At 46.3% G+C, this 24915-nt stretch overlaps 1 protein-coding gene across 2 annotated transcripts in view; it reads left to right on the top strand.

Moving 5' to 3' along the window:
• The window catches only part of JPH3 (junctophilin 3), a 187543-nt gene that overhangs the window by 160768 nt on the left and 1860 nt on the right, over positions 1 to 24915 (top strand). The window contains exons 3-5 of one of the 2 annotated variants that reach the window (XM_074286253.1): positions 526 to 650; positions 8417 to 9330; positions 11095 to 11221. In XM_074286253.1, the coding sequence (XP_074142354.1) occupies positions 526 to 650; positions 8417 to 9330; positions 11095 to 11221 (1166 nt within the window). The remainder of the gene's footprint in view (positions 1 to 525; positions 651 to 8416; positions 9331 to 11094; positions 11222 to 24915) is intronic. The other variant, XM_074286254.1, reaches the window with a different exon arrangement.

The raw sequence follows: 24915 nt of genomic DNA, 5'->3' as shown, positions 1-24915 counted from the left end.
ATGCTAATGCATGAGATCAATGTTAGCTATGATCGTTATTGGGAGAGAGGGAGTAGGGCAGTGTGATATAATGGATAGAATGCATCTTGGAATCAGGGTTCTGGGTTCAGATTCTGCTCCTGACACTTACCAGCTGTGTTATCCTGGGCCAGTCACTTAAATTTTCTGAGCCTCAATTTCCCAACCTATAAAACAATGATCTGACTCAGTGACTGTGCTCCAACCCTACAGAAGTGTAGGGTTTTCTTTGTACCCATTGGCATGTAGGTAACAGATAGATAGTATAGTGGGTGGTGGGATTGTTCCATGGTGGGAAAAACTTCCTAAGTGGAACAGCCACTACTGAGGCTGGGAGATTCCTCCCTGGCAGGGGCTGGATGCTTCTATGGTCTACAGGGAATCCCTGCTCTGCCCCAGGCTAGACTGTGTGCATGTTTGCGTGGACTAGCCACCTGTGAGTTCCCTCCCCCTCTGCAGCTCTGAGACGCGCTTCACTCATTTCCCTTGTCTCTCCCACTTATGTAGGACCTCGCACTCCCGGGCCAAGGCGGAGGCAGCCCTCACCGCAGCTCAGAAAGCCCAGGAAGAAGCCCGGATGGCCAGGATCACTGCCAAAGAGTTCTCACCTTCCTTCCAGCACAGGGAAAATGGTGAGTTGGCCAGGATTGGGATGGATTCAGGGGCAGGAGGCTGGACCAAGTGGCCATCTGAGAAGTCACCAAAACATTGGCCACCCAGGACGCCCTCCTCATCAGCCATGATACCAGGCTCTGCTAAACCCACCATCTGTGCTCTGCTCTTAGACCCTTTTTCACTCTCCTGCCTCCAAAGGGTATTGCAGACCATGTGGGTGTGTGCACATGTATTCATGTACATTCATGTGTGTTAGTGCAATGTGTGTGCATGTGCACTTTGTGCATATATATGTATGTCAGTGCATTGCTTTGGATGCAAATGTGTTTGTGTATGTGTGTGTACATGTGCATTTGCTTGTGTACTGTGCGTATATAAGTACAGTGCTTTGGCATGCAAATATATGTGCATTTATATATGTGTGTGTATTCATGTGTGTGCTTGTGCACTGTGTGCATGTGTATGTGTGTTAATGCATTGCTTTGCTGTATGAATGTATTTGTGAATTTGTGTATAATATATGTGTGTACGAGCATATATGTGTGCATATGTGCACTGTGTGTGATAGTGCATTGCTTTGATGTGTTAATATGTCTGTGCATGTGTACAATGTGTATATGTACATACATATGTGTGTGCATACATGATCATGTGTGGGTGTGATAGTGCGTTGCTTTGGTGTGTGAATGTATTTGTGTCCAATGTACCGTTTGTGTGCTTGTGCACTGTGTGAATGTATATTGTGTATTGCTTTGTGTGCAATACAAGTGTGTACATACATATGTGTATGCATACATGTGCTTTGCACTGTGTGCATGTGTATGTGTGATAGTGCATTGCTTTGGTGTGTGAGTGTATCTGAGCATTTGTGTACAATGCATATGAATGTATGCATGCATGTGTGCATGTTAGTGCATTACTTTGGTGTGCAAAAGTATGTTCGTGTTTGTGTGCACATGTGTGCTGCATAGCTTGTATTACATACTTTGTATTATATAAGTATCATGCATGTGTACACATATTGTGTATCGAGTTTATTCATGGTGTGTTGCTGTGTGATATGTATGTTAGTGCATATGGTCTTGTAGTGAGTGTATCTATTTCTGTGTGCATATGTACACTGCTGTGTTTATGTGCGTGTAGGCATGTGTGTGCATGTAGAGAACATTTGTGCATTGTTGCACACATTTATGTGCATGTATGTTGTGTATGCACATGTTTGTGAGTGCATGGGTATGTATTTGTATTGTGTGCGTACTTCTACATATATGTAGTGTGCAATACTTTATATATACATGATTATCTTTCTGTGTGCACATGCATGTTGTGTTTGTGTGCATATGTGTGCATGTGTGTGTGTTTATGTGTATAAAACTCTACCTTGTCATTATCACATCTGGCCCCTGATTTCGTTCTGTGTTGCAGAAAATTCTTGTTCTCACAGAAAAACACAGAATTGTGGGTCTGTCGAACTCTTTCTGTCAACACCTTACACTGACATTTCTAATTCCTAGGTTGGGAGTGAGCTGGTGTTCCTCTCCCTGGATTATTATAGCTGCTCTGGCCCTCCTCTTCCTCCCTCCCCCTGTCATATGTGTGTGGATGTGCATGAGCCCACATGGCTGTGCTTTTCCACACTCTGGGAGGAGATGCCCGGCCTCCCTCCTTTGAGCTCCTTGGTGAGGGGGATGGCTGTGTAGGGAGGGAGGCAGTGCTATACAGCTGCGGAAGCAGTGGCGTTGGAGGCAGAGTCTGCCTTCTTCAATTCCTCCCTCTGATAGTGACGACTGTGATCCTGGACAAGTCACTTCATCTCCTGGGGCTGCAGGTTCTCAGGGAGGGCTTCCAAGGCCCCTCCCACCCAGATCTGTGCGTGACTTTTCCTCTACCTAGTGAACATCAGTAATGCACAGTTTCAAGATTAGCCCATTGTCAGGGCAGCTAGGTGGTGAGGTAGATAGAGCACCAGCCCTGAAGTCAGGAGGACCTGAGTTCAAAGGCACTTAATACTTCCTGGCTGTGTGACCCTGGGCAAGTCACTTAACCCCAACTGCCTCAACAACAGAAAAAATTAGCTCACTGTCCTAGGATTGCATGGGGGCCCTGAGATATTACGCAATTTAACCATACTTAAGGCTGAATGTATCACAAGGATGTGGCGGAACTTGAACCCAGAACTCTCCTGAGTCTAGGGTTAATTTTTGATTATGATCTCTCCAAGATGTCTCCATTCCCTAACCTGACAGTCTCATTCCTGGTTCATCAAAGACAAAGGGCTTTCTTCCACCGTTCTCTAGGGCTCCCTTCCTTCCTCCTCTCAGCACTAACCCCTGAGCCTCACTCCTTTGTGTTAGGAAATGACTTGGGCTCCCAGAAACAAAGTTTCCAGACACAGCCAAGTGTCCGAGGCTCCCCAAGACACCCTCCACCTGCCTGGGCTTTCTCTCAGTGGGCAGCTTGAGACTCCCTGTTGGGGACTGGCCCCCGGGCCTGCACTCCCTTTGCAGAGTCGAGCATTTCAGCCCCAATGCTTGTTCTTCTTCACTCTTTTATGAGGAATTTGACAAGCATTAAAAAGAGGCTTTAAATACACAGAAAAGAACAAAGAACAGCGGAGGAGACTACCCAGTGCTCTCTGGTTCTGAAAAGTGAGCATTAAATGTAGCAAGAGAGTAACCAGAGGAAGCCTGTTTATTTGTATCCTCTTTGTGAAGTTGTTTATATTTGTGTGTCTTTACTTTTAATGATTATTTTTCTTTTCCTTCTCTCTTTTTTTCCTTTCCCCCCTCTTCTTTTCTTCCTTCCTTCCTTCCTTCCTTCCTTCCTTCCTTCCTTCCTTCCTTCCTTCCTTCCTCTCTCCCTTCCTTCCTTCTTTCCTTCCTTCCTTCCTTCCTTCCTTCCTTTCTTCCTTCCTTCCTTCCTCTCTCCCTTCCTTCCTTCTTTCCTTCCTTCCTTCCTTCCTTCCTTCCTTCCTTCCTTCCTTCCTTCCTTCCTTCCTTCCTTCCTTCCTTCCTTCCTTCCTTCCTTCCTTCCTTCCTTCCTTCCTTCCTTCCTTCCTTCTTTCCTTCCTTCCTTCCTTCCTTCCTTCCTTCCTTCCTTCCTTCCTTCCTTCCTTCCTTCCTTCCTTCCTTCCTTCCTTCCTTCCTTCCTTCCTTCCTTCCTTCCTTTTCCCCTATTCCTCTGTACCCTTTTTTCTCCTTTTCTTCCTTCCTTCCTCCCTCCCTTCATTCATTTTTCCTTTCCTTCCCTTTCTCATTCTCTCCCTTCTTTTTTCCTTTCCTCTTTCCCTTCCTCTTTCTCCTATTTTCTCTCCCTCTCTTTTGCCCCCTCCTTCTTTCCCTCTCACCCTCTCTTCTTTCCTCTCTCCCTTCCTTCCTTCCTGCCTTCCTTCTTTCTTCCTTTCTCCTTCCTTTTCTCTTTCTTTCCTCTTCCTTCCCTCTTTCCTCCTCTCCCTCTTTCCCTTTTCTTTCTTCCCACTTAATCCCAAGCTCACCTCTCTCTTATAATTCCCCCCAGCTTCTAGCCCAAGTAGTTTAACTAGATCTCACTTCTACAACTTTCAAAGATACTTGGGGTCTCTCCCATAAAGCATCTTCTGCTCAAAGACCTTTCTAATTCTCCATCACCTCCTGAAAGTCATGTTTTAGATCAGATTTTACATGGCCTCCAAAATATAGATATATAAAACAGGTATGCAAATCAAATATTTGCTTATAATTATAATTTTGCAACCCCCACATTCAGTTATGAGACCTCACATAAGGTCATGAACCACAGGTTAAGGACCTGGATTTTAGAGATTTCATCATTATCTTATGTTTAGTTTATTCCTTGTTTGCTCTTTGCACTCTTAGTGTCTTTTCTGTTTCTCTTTAGAAGCCTTTGCAAGGCCCAAAGCTAATGTTGAGGGGTTTGGCTGGTGGCAGTAGCGTCACCATAGTGTGGACTTTGGACCACAGCAGCCCTGGACAGGTTGGGCCTGGAAATAGGGTGGCGGACAAATGTGGGCACCTGGGACTTGATGAAATATCATGACAAATATTGAGTCTCTTATGTTTGTTGGGAAGCCCAGCCCACTTTTTAGAAGTGTGGAGGGTCCTGATTGAATGGGCTTCCTCTGACTCAGTGACCCTGCCATGAGGGAACACTATCATTTCTGCCTAGGTTAGGAGTCTTGGGAGCCAGGATGGGCCATTTTGCTTCTAATTTTCACAGAATGTATCCTCCCCTCAATCCCTTCGGCCCCTGAATGAGGTGATCAGCCTGTGGGTGCAGGAGACGGGCAGGGAGAACTAGCCCTGGGACATGAGAAGTCCTGGGAAAGGAGTAGAGAAACAAAGACATTGGCATTAAAGCGTAAAGGCTGTGTGTACTGTTTTGCATTTTAACAATGATTCTTCCAGGAATATCACATGCTTAGGAACTAATTTTAGCCAAAGATCATTTCCCAGCTGGGTGAGCTGCTCAAAGGCAGGATTATGAAGATGAGCGCTATGGCATAAGGCTGCCACCAGCACTCTCCCACAGGTACCACATGGGTGCCCTCTCCAGGCGCTGTCACCAGCGCCCACTTTCAGGGACTCTCATAGGGCTCTGGGCCTCTGGCTTCCATGCCTGCCTGGGCCTCGGAGCCCAGTGGCAGTGTGGCAGAGTAACCCTGTGCCACCACCTGTGGTGTGCCAGGGCCAAGCAGCAGGTTTAAAGACAAAGGCCATTGTGAGCAGGTGCCTCTTCCTCTCCTGCCCCCTGGAATTTGGCAAGGGCCCATTGCACTTGTGATGAGGAGGGCAGTAATGGAGAAACAGAAGCATACTTACTTGGGGTTCTCAGATCCTGAACAGATGGTGCAAGGCTGGGGCAAGGTGAAAGGCTCGGCTAATCTGTGGATCTAAATAAAATACGTGGTGCTGGAGTGAAGGCTGGACTGGGCCCAGGAGGGGCCTTGGAGGAGAACAGAGAGCTAGAGGGTATAGCTGGGAACGGGAAGGTGTCTCTGGGGCTACTTGTGATGGAATAAGAAGATAGGATCACAGAAAGCAAGAGAATGAACTTCAAGGTCAGCTTTTTTATTTCCCAAACTTCCTCTGGGTTTAGCTGTTGGCGGGGTGGAGTGGAGGAAAGGTCAAGACGGGTGTGGCCGGGACCAGCCTCTAAGGCACTTCTTAGAATGGTCCAGATGTTTCATTCATTCGCTCTGCAAACCTGGTTCAATCCATTAAGTAGCCAAGAGGTAGTGGGAAACAGGAGGAAGAACCACATTGGGAAAAGAGTATGAAAGAGGCCCTGTGGTGGGCATCTAGGGAGCACTCAGAGCACTCTGCTGCCCACTGTCTGCATCTGGGCCGGTCATGTCCCTTCTCTGGGCCTGTTTCCCCATCTCAGAAAGAAGGTGGTTAGGTTAGATGATTTTTAAAATCTGCTTCAACCATAGAGCTTCTGACTGTGATGTAGAACACTGATTTGTCAGTTAAGAGCCTACTATGTGCCAGGCACTGTGTTAAGTGTTAAGGATGCACGCATGTGCGCGCGCGCGTACATACACACACACACACACACACACACACACACACACACACACACACTCTTTCCCTCTCTCTCTCCCCTTTTTTCTCTCTTCTTTCAATCTTTTCCTCTTTCTCTCTCTCCTTCCTTCTTCCTGTATCTCTCTCAATTTCTCTCCCTTTTTCTTTTCCTTTCTTTTTCTGTTCCCCTTTCTCTCTCCCTCCCTCTCTATTTTCTCCTCCACTTTTCTTCCTCTCTTCATTTAATCCCTTCCTCTTTCTCTCTTTTCTCTCCCTCTCTCCTTTTCTTCTTTTCTCTCTCCTTCCCTTTTCCTGTATCTCTGTCAGTTTGTCCCCCTTTCTCCTTATGTTTTTTTTTCCCATTCCCCTTTCTCCCTTCCCCACTCAAACTCTTTCTCTGTGTGAATGACAGCCCTTGAGTCATGAGGATCTGAGTTCAAATCCAGTCTCAAACACTCACTAGCCATGTGACCCTGGGCAAGTCACTTAATCCTGTCTGCCTCAGTTTCCTCATCTGTAAAATGAACTAAAGAAGGAAATGGTAAATTACTCCAGTGTCTTTGCCTAGAAAATCCCAGATATAACTGAAAAAAAACAAATCTCTCATTCTGTAATCTGTATTCCTCTCCTCTACTCCTATAGGGTCAGCCCTAATAATTCCTAATCCTTCTCATCATTATAATCCTATCCTTCTTATTTTTCCTTTTCTAAGATAAATAACCCCAGTTCTTTAATCTTTACTCAGAGAACCATCAGCCATCCCCCTTGTTTTTCATTGTTTTTCTCTGAATCACCCTAGTCTTGAAGCCTAGAATTGAAGAATACTCAAGGAAGGAGCTGACCATGCTAAGTAACTGAGTGGTTATAGAAACTCTCCTTTTAGGTCTATACACCTACCTTTTTATTGTTATTGTTATTTATTTATTTATTTGGTGAGATAATTGGGATTAGGTGACTTGCCTAGGCTCACACAGCTAGGAAGTGTTAAGTATCTGAGGCCAGATTTGAATTCAGGTCTTCCTGACTTCAGCATCCATTCATTTTACATATAAAAAACTGCAGAGATTAAATCCTTTGTTCAAAGTCACATAGGTAGCAAATGTCAGAACCAGGATTACTTCAACATCCCTTGGTTGTAAATCCAAGTACTCACTCCTGTTATACCATTTTGCACCTTAATTTTCTCACCAATGAAATGGGTATAATGATACCTGGTCTCCCTCGTGGCATTAATGGCAGGGTCAAATAAATATGGAAAATGGGTAAGTATTTTGTTTCTTTTAATAGTATTTTATTTTTCCAAATACATGCAAAAATAGTTTCAAACATATACTCTTGAAAAACCTTGTAGTCCAAACTTTTCTCCCTTTCTCTTCCTACCCCCTCCCCAAGATAGCAAGCAATTTGATATCAGTTAAACATGTGCAGTTCTTCTAATCATATTTCCATATTCATCATCCTGTGCAAGAAAAATCAGATGAAAAGAGAAAAAATATGAGAAAGAAAAAAAATAAGCAAATAATAGCAACAAAAACAGTAACAACAAAGGTGAAAATACTATGTTTTGATCCACATTCAGTCTCCATAGTTTTCACTCTGGATGTGGATGGCACTTTCCATCACAAGTCTATTGGAATTGCCTTGAATCACCTCATTGTTGAAAAGAGCCACATCCATCCCAGCTGATCATCACATAATCTTGTTGTTACTGTATACAGTGTTCTCTTGGTTCTGCTCACTTCACTTAGCATCAGTTCATGTGAGTCTGTGGGCTTTTCTAAAATCAGCCTGCTCACCATTTCTTAAAGGACAATAATATTCCATTCTATTTATGTAGAATGGATAAGTACTTTGAAGAATTGAAAGATGTTGTACCATTTTAACTATATCTCGTTTCTTTCTTTCTCCTTTTCTGTTAATAATTGATGGATTCAGAGAGGATGAATCAATGGCTATCAATGGCTAAATGGCTAAATAATTGTTTGGGGGTCAGACACAAAGCCCTGGCATGGCGAAATGGGCAGGAAAAAGCCATCATGTGATGTTGGGGCTTTTAATGTGGGGAGATTGACCAGTAGGTTGTTGCTAAAATCTTGTCCTAGATAAGTTCTTTGTCCCATTCCATCCTTGCTTTCAGCCCTTTGTAATCTCTTATCCTCCGAGTCCACATAACTCAAGCTTACCCACTTAGAACCCTGTGCCCCCATAATCTCTGGGTAACCTTGACATTGTGTTTCTCCTTCATATCTTCCTCTATAAAGGACTTGAATGCCAGAGGCCAAAGCGTCAAAACTCAAGCGATGACATCGAAGTGATCTCCACAGGGACCCCGTTGCAACAAGAAAGCCCTGAGCTGTACCGGAAAGGCACAACCCCTTCCGACCTCACCCCTGATGACAGCCCCCTCCAGAGTTTCCCTGCCAGCCCCTCTATCACACCACCACCGATCCCTGCCTCCCGAAACAAGAGTGCTCACTTCTCCCGGCAGATCTCTGTGGATGAAGAGCGAGGTGGGGAGATCCAGATGTTGCTGGAGGGCCGGGGTGGGGACTACCTAAGACCCAACAGCTGGGGCGATGAGAAGGTAGGGGGGTCGAGAGGGGTGCGGAGCGGTGCCCTGCGGAGCTGCCAGCCTGGGGACGACTACCGCGGCCGCAGCTCGGGTCACAAGCACCCGTCGTCCTCGTCGTCGGGGAACCACAAGCCCTGGGAGAGGTGGGCAGATTCCCCCACCCCGTTCTCATGGACTTCCCACCACCGATCCAACAACCACAGCTCAGGGAATCCCAAGCTGCTGGAGTTGGACGAGAAGCTAAGCAATTACGAGATGGAGATGAAGCCCCTCATGAGGATGGATTCTTATATGCAAGAGGTGCACACCCAAAAAAGACACTACAGCAAAGCCGGGGCCTGCCGGAGCTTGGTGGAGGATCACCGCTCCGACGACCGGGCCTTCGGGGTGCAGAGACTGAGGTCCAAGTCCCAGAATAAGGAGAATTTCAGGCCGTCGTCTTCTGCTGAACCCACAGTGCAAAAACTGGAAAATCTAAGGCTCGGGGACAAAGCCGAGCCCCGGCTACTGAGATGGGACTTAACCTTCTCCCCACCCCAGAAATCCTTACCTGTTGCACTAGAATCTGATGAAGAAAATGGGAATGAGTTAAAGTCCAGTACGGTAAGTGAGTATAGCATGTCTCCTTTTCTTCAGCTTGGGGGAAGGGCTGGGCCATGGGGGTGCTCTCAAGATGGCAGAGGTCCTCCCTCGAGGATTGTGAATTTAGAAGAAGGGACCTCCCCAAACCCCTCTTTTTACAGATGAGGACACCGAGCCCCAGGGAGGGGAATTTGCTTACCCAAGGTCACACAGGTAGAAAGCATCACAGATAGGATTTGAATCCAGGTCTTCAGACTTCAGAATCCAGGTCCCACTGTATCATATAATCTTTCCATTATCAGGGTCTTAGGTTTGGGGTTCTCCAATAGATGCCCCCAGTGGCCTAATCGGGACTCCCAGTTGTCTTCATCACTCCCAGGCACACTTCCTAATGTGTGATCAATTGTGTCTCCTCCTTTCCTCCCTGCTGGAGGTGGGCTGGATCTGTGAGACTGAGTAAGGAGGGCCCAGGTAAAGGAAATGAGTAAAGAATGGCAGCCACACGGGGTGGAAAACATATTGTTTTCAATAGGAAATTGCAAACTGTTGAACTGCTCAGTGGGCAATTAAATAAATATTAAGCACTGCTATGTACAGAGCCCTGTGTTAGTGAATGGGGGAGATTCAAAGTTTGGATAAGGTTGAGTTCTTGCTTTTATTTGATTCAATAAGCATGTAATAAGATCCTACTGTATACCAAGCTATGTTCTAAATGTCAAATATATACAAAGATGAGAGAGAGACAGAGGAAGAGACAGAGACAGAGAGACAGAAAGTCAGGGAGAGACAGAAAGAGAAGGAGACAACATTTATTCTATTGAAGGAGACAATATTTACATCTATAAGGTAGTTAAAGAAGGGAGGACACAGCAATTGAGGGGGACCAACCAGTCAACAAACATTTTTAAATGCCTACTAAATGCCAGGCACTGTGCAAAGTGCTGGGGATGTGAAGACAACCAATGGGAGAAGAGAACATGGGAATGAAGCATGAAGTCCAGCAGGGCAGCTAGGTGGGCAGTTAGGAGATGGTTGCTCTGAGCACTCTCCTCAAGCAGAGGATCTAGAAAGTGCTCTCCACTCTTCACCTTCTACCTTCTCTAATCAGAGGGAAACTCTGACTTAAGGTCAGAGGGGACTGAGGAGGTATGAATTTCAGGGTTGATATGACCTTGCAGGAAGAAGAGAAAAGACTTTGAAGGCTTATTGTGGAGAACATAGTGTTCAAACTGAGTCTTGAGAGGTGTAAGGAATTCTGTAAGGTAGAGGTGAGGAAGGAGTGCCTCGGGCGTGGAGAATGGCCCCAGCAAAAGCACAGACACAAGAGATGGATTTCTCTGTGTGAGGAGTCTGAAGAAAGGCAAGCGCTAATTAAGTGTCAGATTAAAATGAAGTATCCCCTGCCCTCAAGGTGATTACATTCCAACACTAGTATGGGAATATCACAGACACAGCCAATTTAACACAGAAATTAGGGGAGCATAAACAGTGGCGGGAAGCAGAGAGTCTCCTTGAAGGAGGTGAGCCTCAAGATCAGTGATGGGAGTCAAGAAGCAGAGACGGGGAGGGGCAGATTGAATGTGAAGAACTAACTCTCCAACAGAACTGCAGTGTGGCGGTCTGGTGGAATGAGTGCTGGATGTGGAATCGGGGGACCCAGGTCCAGATCCATCCCCTAACAGTCCCCACCTGTGTGACTATGGGCAAGTCGCTTACTTTCTCTGAACCTCGGTTCCCTCATCTGTGAAATGGGGAATAATAATACTTGCACTACTTACCTCTCAGGCTTGTGCCGAAAGCACTTCACAAACCTTAAAACCCCATAGAAATGGGAGTTATTCTTCTCAAGTGTTCAGAGGATGCATGGATGCATTTGGCGTGTCCCTCCATGGGGCTCAGAGAGAGATTGGAGGTAAGTGGGATGGTTTGCACTTCAATTGGAGAAATGAGGAGGTGGGATGGCTTACCCCTTGGTGTAGTCTTGAAGGTAGTGGGATGGTTTACACTTTGATTGGATCAATAAAGAGGAAGTGGGATGGCTTATTTCTGGGTACAATCTGAAGGTAGTAGGATGGTTTGTATTTCAATAGGAGAAATAAAGAGGTGGGATGGCTCATCTGTTGGGATAGTCTTGAAGGTTCGTTCTTAAGTCAGCTCAGTAAGGAGGTGAGATGGTTTATCCATTGGTATAGTCTCGAAGATAGTGGGGTGGGTTCATACCCTATCAGAAGTGGGAACAGCATTTAACCTCATCTTGTTCCCTATATCCTCCCCAGTTTCAAAGACTAATTCCATAAAATACATCAAGATGTGGTCCCCGGGTCAAAAAACAATAGTAACTGGCATTTATGTAGTGCTTTAGGGTCTGCTCAGGACTTTATCCACATCATCTTATTTGATCCTCACAGCATTGTGAAACCAAATGTGAAAGATGTTATTCTCCCCATTTTACAGATGAGGATACTGAGGTTCCTTCTTGTTTTTGTTCTGGGCGGGGCAGAGAGGAGGAATTGGGAGAAGGACTTGGGTTCTCTGGCCAGATCTTCACAGATGTTCCCATTTCAGCTGCCAGGGAGAGCTTCCCCATTAGTTCCTTGGCCATATGGAGAACTGATAACAGATTCACTGGCAAACTCACAGCTTGGCAGTGAGATTTGTTTTAGCCAAATACAGGGTTTCTGAGGCTCAGAGAAATTAAGTGACTTGCCTGGAATCATACAGCAAAGAAGTCTAAGAGGCAGGTTTTGAACTCAGGTCTTTCTGAATGCAAAGCCAGCTCTCTACCCACTAATACCACTGAATGCCGGCTCTTGAAAAGGAGGAAATTGTGACCTGCATATGTTCTGGCCTCTGCCTCCCTACGTTTTTATCACTTACACTGCAGTTACCCCAAAGTTCATAGTCCCATTTATCCAGAATATCCACAATCCAGTATTATCACAATATGATAGATTATGTTGTGCATATAATTATATATTATAATGAATTGCTATGTTACTATTATTACCTTTGCTACTGCCAATCATAGTGTTATTTCTATCACACTGGGCTGCAGCCCCTGTAACCCATCTGAAATACATCTGTGTTCCTTCAGCGGACAGCTAGGTAGAGAAGTGGCTAGAATGCTAGACTCAGAAGCAGGAAGATCTGAATTCAAATCCTGCCACAGACACATGCAAGCTGTGTAATTTTGGACCAGACAATTAACCTCTATTGACTTCAGTTTCCTTATCTGTAAAATGAGGTTAATAATAGGATCTGTTTCACAGGACTATTATGAGAATCAGATAGTTTCCCATATATAAACTGCTTTTCAAACCCTAAAGTACTATTGAAGTTCTTGTTGTTGTTATATCAGCAGGATACCTCCATATCCTGATAGGAAAGTTTTCTTTTTTTTTCTTTGTTTCTCTTTCTCGTTGTCTCTGTCTCCATGTCTCTGTTTCTGATTTTCCATCTCCCTTTGTCTCTTTAGCTTTGTTTCTATCTCTATGACTCCCTCTATCTCTATGCTCTCTGTCTCTTTGTTTCCTGTCTCTGTCACTGTCTCCCCCTCTGTCTCTATGTTCTCTCTATCTCTGTCTGTTTCTGTCTGACTGTCTCTCTCTCTCTCCAAGTGAGACTCCTCTATCTCTCTCTAAGGAAGTCCCTCTTTAGCAGGCCATCTGGGGGAATGAACATGTCTCATTTTCACATAGATGCTGCTACATCCATGAAATTTGTCCTGTCGCAAAGCAGCACTATTTTTGCTTCTACCTGAAGTCTCTGTGACCATCTGTCATTCTTGCCAGTTGGCTGATTCTTAAAATACTCCTGCCCCCCCCACATACTTACACACAAAGATGCAGTTGCCCCTCCTTTCCCCTTCCCTCTCCCCCATGCTGGGACCAAAATACCAGCTTCCACTTACAACTTTATTTTCCTCATCAGAGCAGCTAGGATATATATGTTCCTGAGATCGTGTGTCTGTGTGGCTATTTTCAGACAAATCCGATGATTGGCAGGGTGAAGGATGAAGAAATATATTCTCTATTTGGGTGTTAAAAAGCTTCTTGGATTCTCTAGGTCACTAAGACATGTTTGAGTTTATATAGGAAAATACAAGGTGGGGATCAGGGGAATGAGAGGCAACCTTAAACCTATCAATAAGTATTTATTAAGTGCCTCTGTGTGCCAGGCACTGTGCTAAGCTCTGAGGATGCAAAAAAGGGGGAAAGACCATTTGTACTCTGACGGAGCTCACAGTCTGAAAGGGGAAAACAGCATTTACAAAGGAACTGGAAAGTTTTTTGGTGGGGGAGAGAGAAGAGAGAGGAGGTGTCCTTCAGCCAGCTGCCTTGGTCTGACTCCCTAAAATCAGAGATCTAGGGAGAGCTCCCAGGTGTCCACTCACCGTCCTCTCTAATCAGAAGGAGGGAGGAGGTCCAGGGGGGGACTGAGGAAATGTGAGTTTTAGAATTGATGTCATCTTACATGAAAATGAGGCAATGATGAAATCCAATATGGCACCTAGAGTCAGAAGGCTGTTAATCGGAGGCTCAGGAAGTTCTTCTAGCGCACCTCCTTCACAGAGGACACAGTTAGGGTCAAGGCGTTTCATTGAAGGTGCCGATCCCTATGGAGGGTAATGCTTGATATAGAGAATTGGGAATATTTGTGTAGAGATGGTAATTGAACCCATGGGAGCAAATGAGAATAACAAGGGAGAGAACGTAGAGGGAGAAGCGAAGGCCCAGAACAAAGCAGCTCTGATCTCCCTCCCCGAGTCCTGACCCTCATCTCCGATGCCTCCTGGATAGCTCCAACCTTGTTTCTTATGGACATCCCACACTCAAATGTTCAGAGCCAAACTCATCGCTTTCCACCTTGAACCAACCAACCCTCCTCCAAATTTCTCTCCTTCTGTTGAGAGCAATACCACTGGCCACACCCTCTGCATTCGAGCCTCAGAACTGCCCTGGCTCTTCCCTCTCCGTGGGTCATCCATTGCCATACCTCGTCACTTGTAGTGCCATATAATCATCTGATGCCCCTTCTCTGCACTCACAAAGCCTCTCATGTGACTCAGATCCTTTTTCTCTCTTTCTTAAATTATTCTAATAGCCTTTGTAATTTTAAAAATTATATTTATGAAATTATTTACAATATATATTAATCCTATACATTATATTAATACAGGTATAATGATAATAATTGTGCTTATTTTAAATTATATTTATAAAATAGAAAACATTTATAAATATTTATATCATATAAGTAATATCTTTATGAAGATATAAAATTATATTTATAAAAATATTTGTTATGGCCTATATTTCTCCTGTCTCTCCCTAATTCATCCTTTTTTGGGGTCAGTCATTTCATTAGTGATTGACTCTTTATTACCCCCTTTGTAGTTTTCTTGATAAAGACACCATAGTGGCTTTTGTCTCTCTCCTCTCCTCCTCTCTCTGTCTCTTTCGGTCTCTCTTCTCTTTCTGCTTCTGTCTCTGTCTCTTTCTCTCTCTTCCCTTCCTCCCTCACTCTCTGACTGTCTCTCTGTCTCTTTCTCTCTTCCCTCCCTCTGTCTCTGTCTCTGTCCGTCTCTCTGTTTCTGTCTCTTTCTCTCCCCTTCCTTCCTCTCTCCTGTTTTTCTCTCTCTGACTCTGTCTGTCTCTCTATTTTCCCTGTCTCTGTCTCTTTCTCTTCCTTCCCTCCCTTTGTCTCTATCTTTCTCCCCTCTCCTCCCTCCTCTCTTTTGTCTCTCCACCTCTGTCCCTGTATCTGTCTCTGTTTCTCTTGGTGTCTGTTTCTGTTTCTGTCTCTCTCTTCCCTCCTTCCCTCTCTCTCCCCCATTTGTCCCTCTCTTTTACCCCTCCTTTTCCCTTCTCCCCCATCCCAGAGCACTTTGCCTATTCTTTTCTTGGTTCCATCACCTCCCTTCCCTCATCTTTATACATGTCATCTCTTCTAACAGACAATAAGTGTCTTGAAGGCAGGGGCTGTTTCATTTTTGTTCGTGTGTCCCCAGGACCTTGGAGAGAGTTTCACGCATAGGTGACTCTTGATAAATGTTTGTCCTTGAACATCCTGGGCAGAGCCACCAATCAAAAGTGCATATAAACTGGGGGCTGCCTCTTCTAGAGGGAAGTCTCAAAAAGTGTTTAAGAAGCCTATTCCGATGTTCCCGTTGGCACACTGTGGTTGAGAAGGGAGAGTGACTTTTAAAAGGCAGACACGTACATTATCTCATTTATTCCTCATAAGAAACCCTGGGATGTAGGTGCTCTTATCACCCCCATTTTACAGATGAGGAAACTGAGTCTGAGAGGGCAATGCTGACAACATGATGATCGCATGTGAACAGCTGTTCACATTTGCAGAGAGTCAAAACTCCATGTGCCTGGGGACCTGGGTGTTTACTGGAGTGAGAAATATGTTTGTGTGTCCACTCTACATGAGAAACTCAGGGAGCCAGATGGAGCAGCCAGAGTGGCCACGGCTGCCTTACTTGCCGGCCTCCTCAGGAGGACTGGGGCTAAAGCATTCTCTCTCCTGCTGGGGGACCTCCAAAGGAAGGAGCTTCTGCCCCCCCTCCCAGTCCCGCTGCAGTCACGTGGGGTTTTGAAGCACCGTTTTCTCGTCAACAGACAAATAACTCTTCCCCAGCCCAGCCAGGTTCCCCCGGGAGCACCGTCACAGAGAAGCAACCTTAGACCCTGTTTATGAGCTCTGCCATTGACAGCCCAGGCGGGCGGCAGGCATCCCACCCCATATCCCTGCTGCCTTGGTGTCCTGAAGTGAGCGCCTGGGGGTGAGAGGGCTGACTGAATTGTCACTCCATGGCTCCTTTTTTACTCTTGGCTGAACAGAACCCTGGGGGACGCTGTTTGGTGGGTCCCCAAGGAATGCTTCTAGGCAGTTTCCATGATACAGTCAACAAAGGCTCCATCTTATTATCAGCCGTCACCCGTCAGGCTGCGCAGCCTCCCGCCCTGGTGCCGGTGATCCCCAGCAGCTTCACAGGCCTGTTTTATAAGCAGATGTAACCAGCCAGGCCTCTGGAGACAGACTGAGTGACAGATCTGACCCCACACTCTGTGTAGGATGTGAAAGGGCTCTTATGGCAGAGAGTGGGTCAGCTGGGGTTAGAACCGGCGTCCTTCATCCTGCCCCAGCACTAGTCTGGAGCTTCTTGGAAAAGCCCTTTCTGTCTGTGAGGCTGGACGGCCTCTCGAAAATAGTGCCTCGAATGGGCAAGAGATCGGCGCCTCCGTCAGGCGGCCAGGTGCCATGGGGGATGGAGCCCGGATCCAAGTTCAAGCAGCACTTCAGACACTTGCTAACTGTGTGACCCCCTGGGCAAGTCACTTAAAAATCTGCCTCAGTTTCCCCACCTGTAAAATAAAGATAATAATCATACCTATCTCAGGATTGCTGTGAGGATCAATGACATGATTGTAAAGTTTTTTTTTTTTTTTAACATAATGCCTGGCATCATCTTCCTCCTATTCCTCCTGTTTCTCCTCCTTCCTCTTGTTCCTCTTGCTCCTCTTCTTTCTTCTTCTTCTTCTTCTCCCCCTTCTCCTTTTCCTCCTCCTTCTTCTGCTGCTTCTTCTCTTTTTTTGTCTCCTTCTCTTCTTTCTCTTCTTTCTTATCCTCCTCTTTTTCTACTACTTTTTCTTCTACTTTCAGTTTATTCTTTTTCTTCTTCTTTCCTTCTTCCTCCTCCTCTTCCTCCTCTTCTTTTTCTTCTCTTTCTTTCTTTCTTCCTCCTCCTCCTCCTCCTCTTTCTTCTTCTCCCTTCTCCCTTCTCCTTCCTCCTCCTGCTCCTCCTCCTCCTTCTCCTTCTCCTCCCCCTCCTCCTCCTCCTCCTTCTTCTCCTTCTCCCTTCTCCCTTCTCCTTCCTCCTCCTCCTCTTCCTTCTCCTCCTCCTCCTCCTCCTCCTCCTCCTCCTCCTCCTCCTCCTCCTCCTCCTCCTCCCCCTCCTCCTCCTCCTCCTTCTTCTTCTTCTTCTCCCTCTTCCTCCTCCTTCACCTTTTCCTCTTCTTCCTCCATTATAATTATTATTAGGCAGTCTGAGAATCGGATGATTATAATAGTCTTTATATATTGCTTTTAAGATTTACAAAATGTTTTATAAGTATCTCATTTGTTCCTCACCACAGTCCAGGGAGGGAGGTGCTTTTATTAACCCCATTTAACAAGAAACAGGTTGAGAGAGGTTACTTGCCTTGTCCAGGGTCCTAGAGCTAGAAAAGACAACAAAAGCAGGGCTCAGGTCTTTCTGTCCCCGAGCACAACACTCTATCCACTGAGCCACCTCCATAGCCTGCCTGGGTTCAGCTGGGGAAGCAAGAGGCTGGAGAGGTTAACTTTCCTGCCTGGTCATGGACCAGATCTATATAATAAACATCTTAAGAACTTAGCCTCAGCTCCATCCATGGAACCCCTGTTTCCAAGAAGAAGATGGTCTTGGGGACCTTTTCTTTTTTCTGGAAAATGCAAAAGATTCAGCTAAGTAAGAGGGTTCCCAGCAACAGGCCCGTGAGGACTCCACTCATTTCTGGCCCAGTTCCCATTTAATGAAGACACTAATGGCTTCATGATCCCACATCCATCGATATTGAAAGAAGCCATGTTTGCTCTCTGAGTCTGCTTCTGAGGCTGGGGGTTCTGGCTTGGGCACCAGATGTCATGTTTCCTTTTACTAAGGGTTTACCAAACACCCCATATGTACAAGGCTTTGTGTAAGGCATTATGGGAGATAGATAGGAAGTTGAGCTGAGAGGCTTTTTATCCCTTGGGCCATTTATCATCTGGTTAAGGGAGCATAGTGCAAGCACACACAAAATAAATAAATAAATATATAAATAAATAAATAATTTTTAAAAATTATAAGGTAAAAGTAAGAGATCCATGCATATGGAGTGAGAAGTTCTGGGTTCCAATCCTGGCTGTGTTTTTCACATTCTCAAGGCTCTAGGGCCAAGTTCTTTTCCTTCCCTAGACCTCAGTTTCCTCCTTTGTAAAGTAAAGGGTTGAACAAAATGATCTGTAAGGGCCCTTCTGGTTCATGATCCTATAAGACGTCATAGGATAGTGTCCAGTTAGTCACCAAATGAGTCACAGACCGAGTGTGCTATGAATTCAGGAGGAGAAAATGAGTGTTATGGGCTGGCCCCGAGACTGCCGTGGCCTTGAATTAGACCTCCGAGGGATGAGCAGGATGGACAGGTGGTAAAAGGGGAGAAGGCACCCCAGACAAGGGGAATGGGATGGAGGGGCAGAGGGAGGAAATTAGGAAGTTTGACTCGCTCAAGAAGATTTACATAGGGGAACAGTGAGAGGGGAGATTAGGCTAAAGGGGAGGTTTGATCTTTGTAGAAAGTAAGAGTTTGGGTTTTGTCATAGACAGTGGGAGTGAAAGTTATATTTGGGAAAGATTCATCTGGCATTCAGTCATGTCTGACTCTTCATGACCCTATTTGGGGTTTTTTTGGCAGAGACACTGGAGAGGTTTGCCATTTCTTTCTTCAGCTTATTTTACAGATGGGGAAACTGAGGCAGGGTTCAATGACTTGCTCAGGGTCACACAGCTAGGAAGTGTCTGAGACTGGATTTGAATTCTGGTTTATGGGCCTGCTGCATTCACTAGTCACTCAGTCACCAGTCTGCAGTGATGGTGTGCAGAGACTCCTAGAGTAATGGGGGAGTAGAATGGGGGAAGAGCCTGGAAGCAGGGAGAGCAGTTAAAAGATTCTGGCAGGAGAGCCGGTAAGTGACTTATCCAAGATTATGTAAGCATGGAAGGCAGGGTTTGAACCCAAGTCCTGTTTCTGAATCCAGCGCTCTTTCCATTATCCTCATTGTATCAGCCACTGGAGGAACTAAAGTTCTGTCTGCAAAATGGCTCTGAAATGACTCCCCAGAGATGCTGCTCCAGAGAAATATGGGGACTTAGGAGGCAGCGTCTCTGAGCATTTGTCTTCCTGTTTCCTTTCCTTGGTGGGAGAGGGATTTGTAAATGAAGACTGCCTTCAGTGGTTCATTCGTGTGTCTGTCTTTCTGCCTGTCTGTCTGTCTCTCTCCCTCTCCCTCCCCACTCTTTCTTTTATCTCACTTTGTCTCTCTTTTATCTCTGCCTTTTTATCTTTTTCTCTCTTTTATTTCTGTCTCTATCTGTATCTCTTTTATCTCTCTCTAGCTCTTTTAAAATATATAAATTGCTTTACACACATAATCTCCTGTGCATCCCATCTGACCCTTTCTGTCTTATCCCCATTTTATGGATAAATAAAGTGAGGCTCCACAGGTTGTGGGACTAGCCTAGAGCTGCTCACATGGATAGTAAGTGCCAGTGACAGGATTCTTCCCCTCTCCAAATGTATGTATCACCTAGCCCCTGCATCCTTCGAGACACTTGTTAGTATTTGTTACTTTGGAGAGCAGTCGTCTGTGCATCGGAAATCAAGAAATTCCAGTTACATGAATTGCCCGTGAACCTGCTTCTCCCGGTGGGTCAGAGATCTCTGGCGGAGATCTGTTCTGGAGATAGCACGAGGACATCCCCCCACTTTGAGAGGGAGAGAGAACTCCTGGAAAGGGGCTCCAATCAGCCTCTGCTTCCTAACTCACCACAGGATCCTGACCAAATCACCTCACGGTTTTCTTATCTGTTAGATGGAAGTAGCAGTTTCCCCGTTAATGATGTTGGGGAGGGAAAGGAAGGCTTCGAGGCCTTAGTTTTGGAAAAGGAAGCTTCCTGATTTGGGGACAAGAGAGTGTAAAAGGAAATTTGTGTCTTAAAAGAGAAAGGTATGAATATAACAGGGAAGGGAGGGTAGGAACAAACATTAAGAGCCAGCTGTGTACCAGCACTGGGCTAGCACTTTATAGATATGTCTCACTATGATTTTTACAAAGTGCTTTACATATATTATTTCATTTGATGAATGATTATAAATGATGAATGATAAAGCCTTTATTAAGCACTTACAGTATACCAGGCACTTTATTAAACACTGAATAAGAAGGAAACAATCCACTATGTGCCAGGCACTATACTGAGCCTTGGGGGATACAAATATAACACAGAAGGGAACAAGCATTTATTAAGCACCTATTGTAGGTCAGGCACTTTACAAATATCATCTCATTTTAACCTTCACAACAATCCTGGGGGAAATGGGGAAACTGAAGAAGTCACAGGCTAATTGACATGTCCAAAGCCATACAACTAACTAGTAGATGTCTGAGGCTTGATTTAAAGTTGGAGCTTCTGGACCCCTGGCCCGGCGCTCTACCCACCGCGCTACTCGTCTGTCTCTAGACAGGTGCCTTACAGTTAACCACATATAAAGGGGATTAGCAGGGGGGAGGGGCACATGATCTCTTATTATCCCCCTCTCAGACCAGGATTTGGCGGGGAGGGAGGTGGAGAGGGTGGAGCCCCGGAGCAGGTGACAGCCACTGACTCAGTACAAGTCAGTTGTTCAGAGAAGTCTCCTGGAGACGGTGTCCTTACCTCCCAAGGAGAGAAGCCTGCAATGAGTGCTTCCCGCCTCCGGTCCTCCCTCTCTGGAACCATGGGCAAATCACCCTGGCTGCGGGGCAGCTAGGGGCGCAGTGCATGGAGCACCAGCCTTCAAGTCGGGAGGACCTGGGTTCAAATGTGGTCTCAGACAGGTAACACTTCCTGGCTGTGTGACCCTGGGCAAGTCACTTAACCCCAATTGCCTCAGCAAAAAAAAAAAAAAAAATCCCCCTGCCTGGTTCCCGACACCCTCCCCCCACCAATAGCTAGCATTCCCTTGTCGGCGCCCGCCACCAAGCTCTGGGACTTTTTCTCATCCCTCGGATTTCTCCCTAGGTCTCGGACACCTGGAAAATGAACAGTTCACCTCCCCGTTACTGGAGGCCCTTCCAGCTCTGGGACTGCTTTTCCCTTCTCGGGTTGGGGTCCCCGGGCCCACCCCCGCTGCAACAGCCCGGCCTGCCCAGTGCTTTGGGCTTCAGGGAGGGGATGGCCAGAGCAGCGTGCTGGAAATCATAGACTTTTTCCAGCACAGGAGGAGGAGGGAGGAGGAGGGAGCGGGAGGAGGGCTGGGGAGGAAGGAGCTTAAAAAGGGGCCCGGAACGCCAGCAGACACAGCCCATTTACCAATCCAGGCCAGTTACCTGGCTGCCGGCAGAGGCTCGGAGAAATCCTGCCCTCTGGTTGGCTGCCCTGACCTTGTTGCTATGCAACCACGTAAGCCTTTCCACCAGCTCCGAGGCTTGGGAGACAGCTCTGTCCCCCCCCCCTTCTCCATCCTTCCCTCCCCCCCAACGAACTGAGTCAGTGAGCTCCAGAAGAGGAGATGCTAATAGGGCCAGTGTGGAGGCTTCTTTAAAATAGATCAGAGGGATGAGACACAGACTGAACGCTGCCCAGTGACACGGCCTCTGCTGCAGAGCTCATGCTGGGGCCTGGCGCAGACTGGAGACCGTCTGGGAGGTTCTAGAACCCTTCAAACTGTGCTGGAAATAGTGATGATACTTAGAACATAACTGGTCAGAGCTCAGATACCCCATCTAGAACCCTCAGTCTGTGCTAGGTATAGTGATGATACCCAGAACATAACTGGTCAGAGCTCAGATACATCCTCCCAAGAGTGGAGCCAGTCTGGGAGATTCTAGAACTCTCAGGCCAGGCTGGAAATAGCGATACCTGGAACATTCCTCATCCGAGTTCCGGCCCCGGGTTTAGGACAGAATATAACAAGAGTCAGTCCGAGAGCTCCTCGACCCCCTTCGATGGAGGCCGGGGGAACACAAAACGTTCCTCATGAAAGCTCGGGTCCCAGGCAGAAGAGATTCTGGAGCCTTTTCAGGCCTGGTGAGATACGTGCATGTATAAGATAGTCTCCATTAAGAGGCCTGGACTCTGCTGTCCGACTCAGGGCCCCAGTCTCACAGACCCAGGCGTAACTTGGAGCACGCCCTAATTTTTCATTATATTTCATTTAATTTTTCATCTGGTGAAAAGTCTTCCCTCCCTCCCTCTTGCTGATCTGTCTCTGTCTCTCCTCTCTATTTCTTTGTCTCATCATTTTCTAAAGAAATCTGTTTAAAAGAGAGCAGATAAAATAAAATAAAAGCCAACTAAGTAGAAATGCAGCTGAATAGGGACCGTGCCTCAGTTTACCCATTTTTATCTGCAGAGCTTGGGAAGGGGCTGGGAATAGTGGGGGTTCTCACAATCCCTGGAAACCGAAGCCAGGCCTGCAGCCCCGGGCGTGTCTGTTCTTTGCTGCAGCCTGTGCACTCGCAGCCCTCCCAGTTTTGATTCAAGGAGATATGGGGGTCAGGGCCTTCTAGTCAAGAACCACCAACCCGAGAGCTCGGCCCTAAGGTGCCAGGCTGAGCCCTTCTCCCTTGCTGCTCCGGCATATGTTTCCCAGAGAAACCTCCAGCTACAGTAGTGCATGGGGCCGGCCCTTGGCTTAGAGGGTTCTGGGAAGAGTGGGCCCGGCCCCCCAGCCTTGTCAAAGCATCCTGGCTCGGCCCTTCCCTCCATCTCCTCCTCCTCCCCCATCCCCTCCGCCGTTCGCACTCCCGGCCAATGCAGTCCACCCGGGCCGGCTGGAGGGGCCGGCGGGGGGAGCTGCTGCGGCTCGCCAGGACTCTCACTGCAGATTTCCTGCACGCGAGGTGCGGCAGGGACGCTGATTGGCTTCAGCCAGATCTTGCCCAACAACAGCAACCGGGGAGGAGGAGAGGCTGCTGTTAGAATTCCCTGGGCTGGGGGGGACTGTGACAAAAAGGGGATTGGGGGTGGGGAGGGGTGGGAAGAGCCGGAGAGCCCCAGGACCAAGCTGTTCTCAGGTCCAAGATTGATCAAATTCTTGATCAAAACAGGGATTCAGCATTCTAGGATTCAGGGAAGAAGCTGAAGAAAATGTGAAAGAAAGACAGACAGACAGACACACACACACAGAGGGGGAGATAGGGAGACAGAGAGACAGATAGAGACGGAGAGAGTCATAGAGACAGAGATGGGGGAGGGGAGAGAAGGAAATAGGGGGAGAAAGAGAGAGAGGGAAATGGGGAGAGAAAGAAAGAGACCTCTTCCTTTAATAGGTTAGTTTTAACCTGCAAAGTACTAAGAATAACTAGCACTCCTATAGCAAATCATTTTACAAATATGATCTCATTTGATATGCTGGGAAGTAGGGGCTATTATCACCCCCATTTTACAAATGAGCAAACTGAGGAAAATGGAGGTGAAGTGACTTGGGCCAAATTTGAACTCTGGATTTACTGCTGTGGATAAAGCCCCAGATCTGGAGTCAGGAAATTCAGTTGTTCAGTCATTTTCTTTCAGTCGTGTCTGACTCTCTGTGATCCCATTTTGGGTTTTCTTGGCAGAGATATTGAGGTGGTTTGCAGTTTCCTTCTCCAGCTCATTTTACAGATGAGAAAACAGAGGCAAACGTGATGAAGCAGTCAGGGCCCGGCACTTTAGTCACTGAACCACCTATCTGCCACAGAGTCAGGAAGACCCAATTTCAAATCCTTCTTCCTACATTTATTAGCTGTGTGATGCTGGACATGTCACCTCTGTTTGCCTCGGTTTCCTCATCTATAAAATGTGAGGATCAAAGACATTTATAAGCCTTAGCGTGCCATATAAATGTGGGCTTCCATTGTTACACGTTATCCCCATTGGCCCTCATAACAACCCAGTGGGGAAGGTGCCATTATTAACCCCATTAGGCAGAGAAGGAAACTGAGGCAGACTGAGGTGAAATGACTTGTCCGGTAGAGTCATATGGCTAGAAAGTTCCTGACCGGAGATCTAAACTTAGGTCCTCCCCTTTCATCCAGGGCTTTTGAGTAATAGGAGTGGGGAAGGAGGGAGCTAAGTGGTGCCAGAAACTCCAGGACTGCAAAGCGGATAGGAAAATGGTTTATAGGGGGGAAGCAGCTTCTGTGCATGATCTTGAGGAAGCAGGAATCTTTATTTTAGCAGAGCTGTGTGGCAGTGAATTTCAAGGGTGAGGTCTCCTAGAATCCAGCTTCTTAAACTGTGGCTTGTGACCCCATATGGAGTCTTGTAACTGAATACGGAGGTCACAGAATTATGATTTATTATCAGTAAATATTTGATTTGTATACCTATTTTATATACTTATGGAAAAAAATTCACAGGCGAAAAAGGGGTGGTGAGTGGAAAAAGTTTTAAAAGCCCTCTCCTAGGCCAGTAGTTTTCAAAATGTGGTCCAGAGGATCCTGGGATCTCTAAAACCTTCTCAGAGGGTCTACAAATTCAAAGTTAGTTTTTATTTTTAATATAGTAAATATCTATCTATACGTGTAACCCACACTCTTTGGACAGATCCTTGATTTTTAACTAATATAAAGGTACTGAGGATAAAAGTTTGAGAACCACTGTTTTAGAGTGTAAGGTAAGTGGACAACATGAGTTATTCTGATTGGCCACCAACAAGGACATCCAATATTGTGGCCCATGTATGTCTGCCTGGGTCATTGATCATAATCCACAGGAAGGCTTTCCTTTGTCTTCCAAAGGTGTAACCAGAGAAACCCGGAGTCCGTTCTGTTGAAGTCATATCCTAAGTA

Source organism: Sminthopsis crassicaudata, chromosome 2, assembly GCF_048593235.1.
Source record: "Sminthopsis crassicaudata isolate SCR6 chromosome 2, ASM4859323v1, whole genome shotgun sequence".
NCBI lineage: Eukaryota > Metazoa > Chordata > Mammalia > Dasyuromorphia > Dasyuridae > Sminthopsis > Sminthopsis crassicaudata.
Note: the sequence above shows the minus strand (reverse complement) of the source record. Positions and strands in the feature narration are given on the sequence as shown.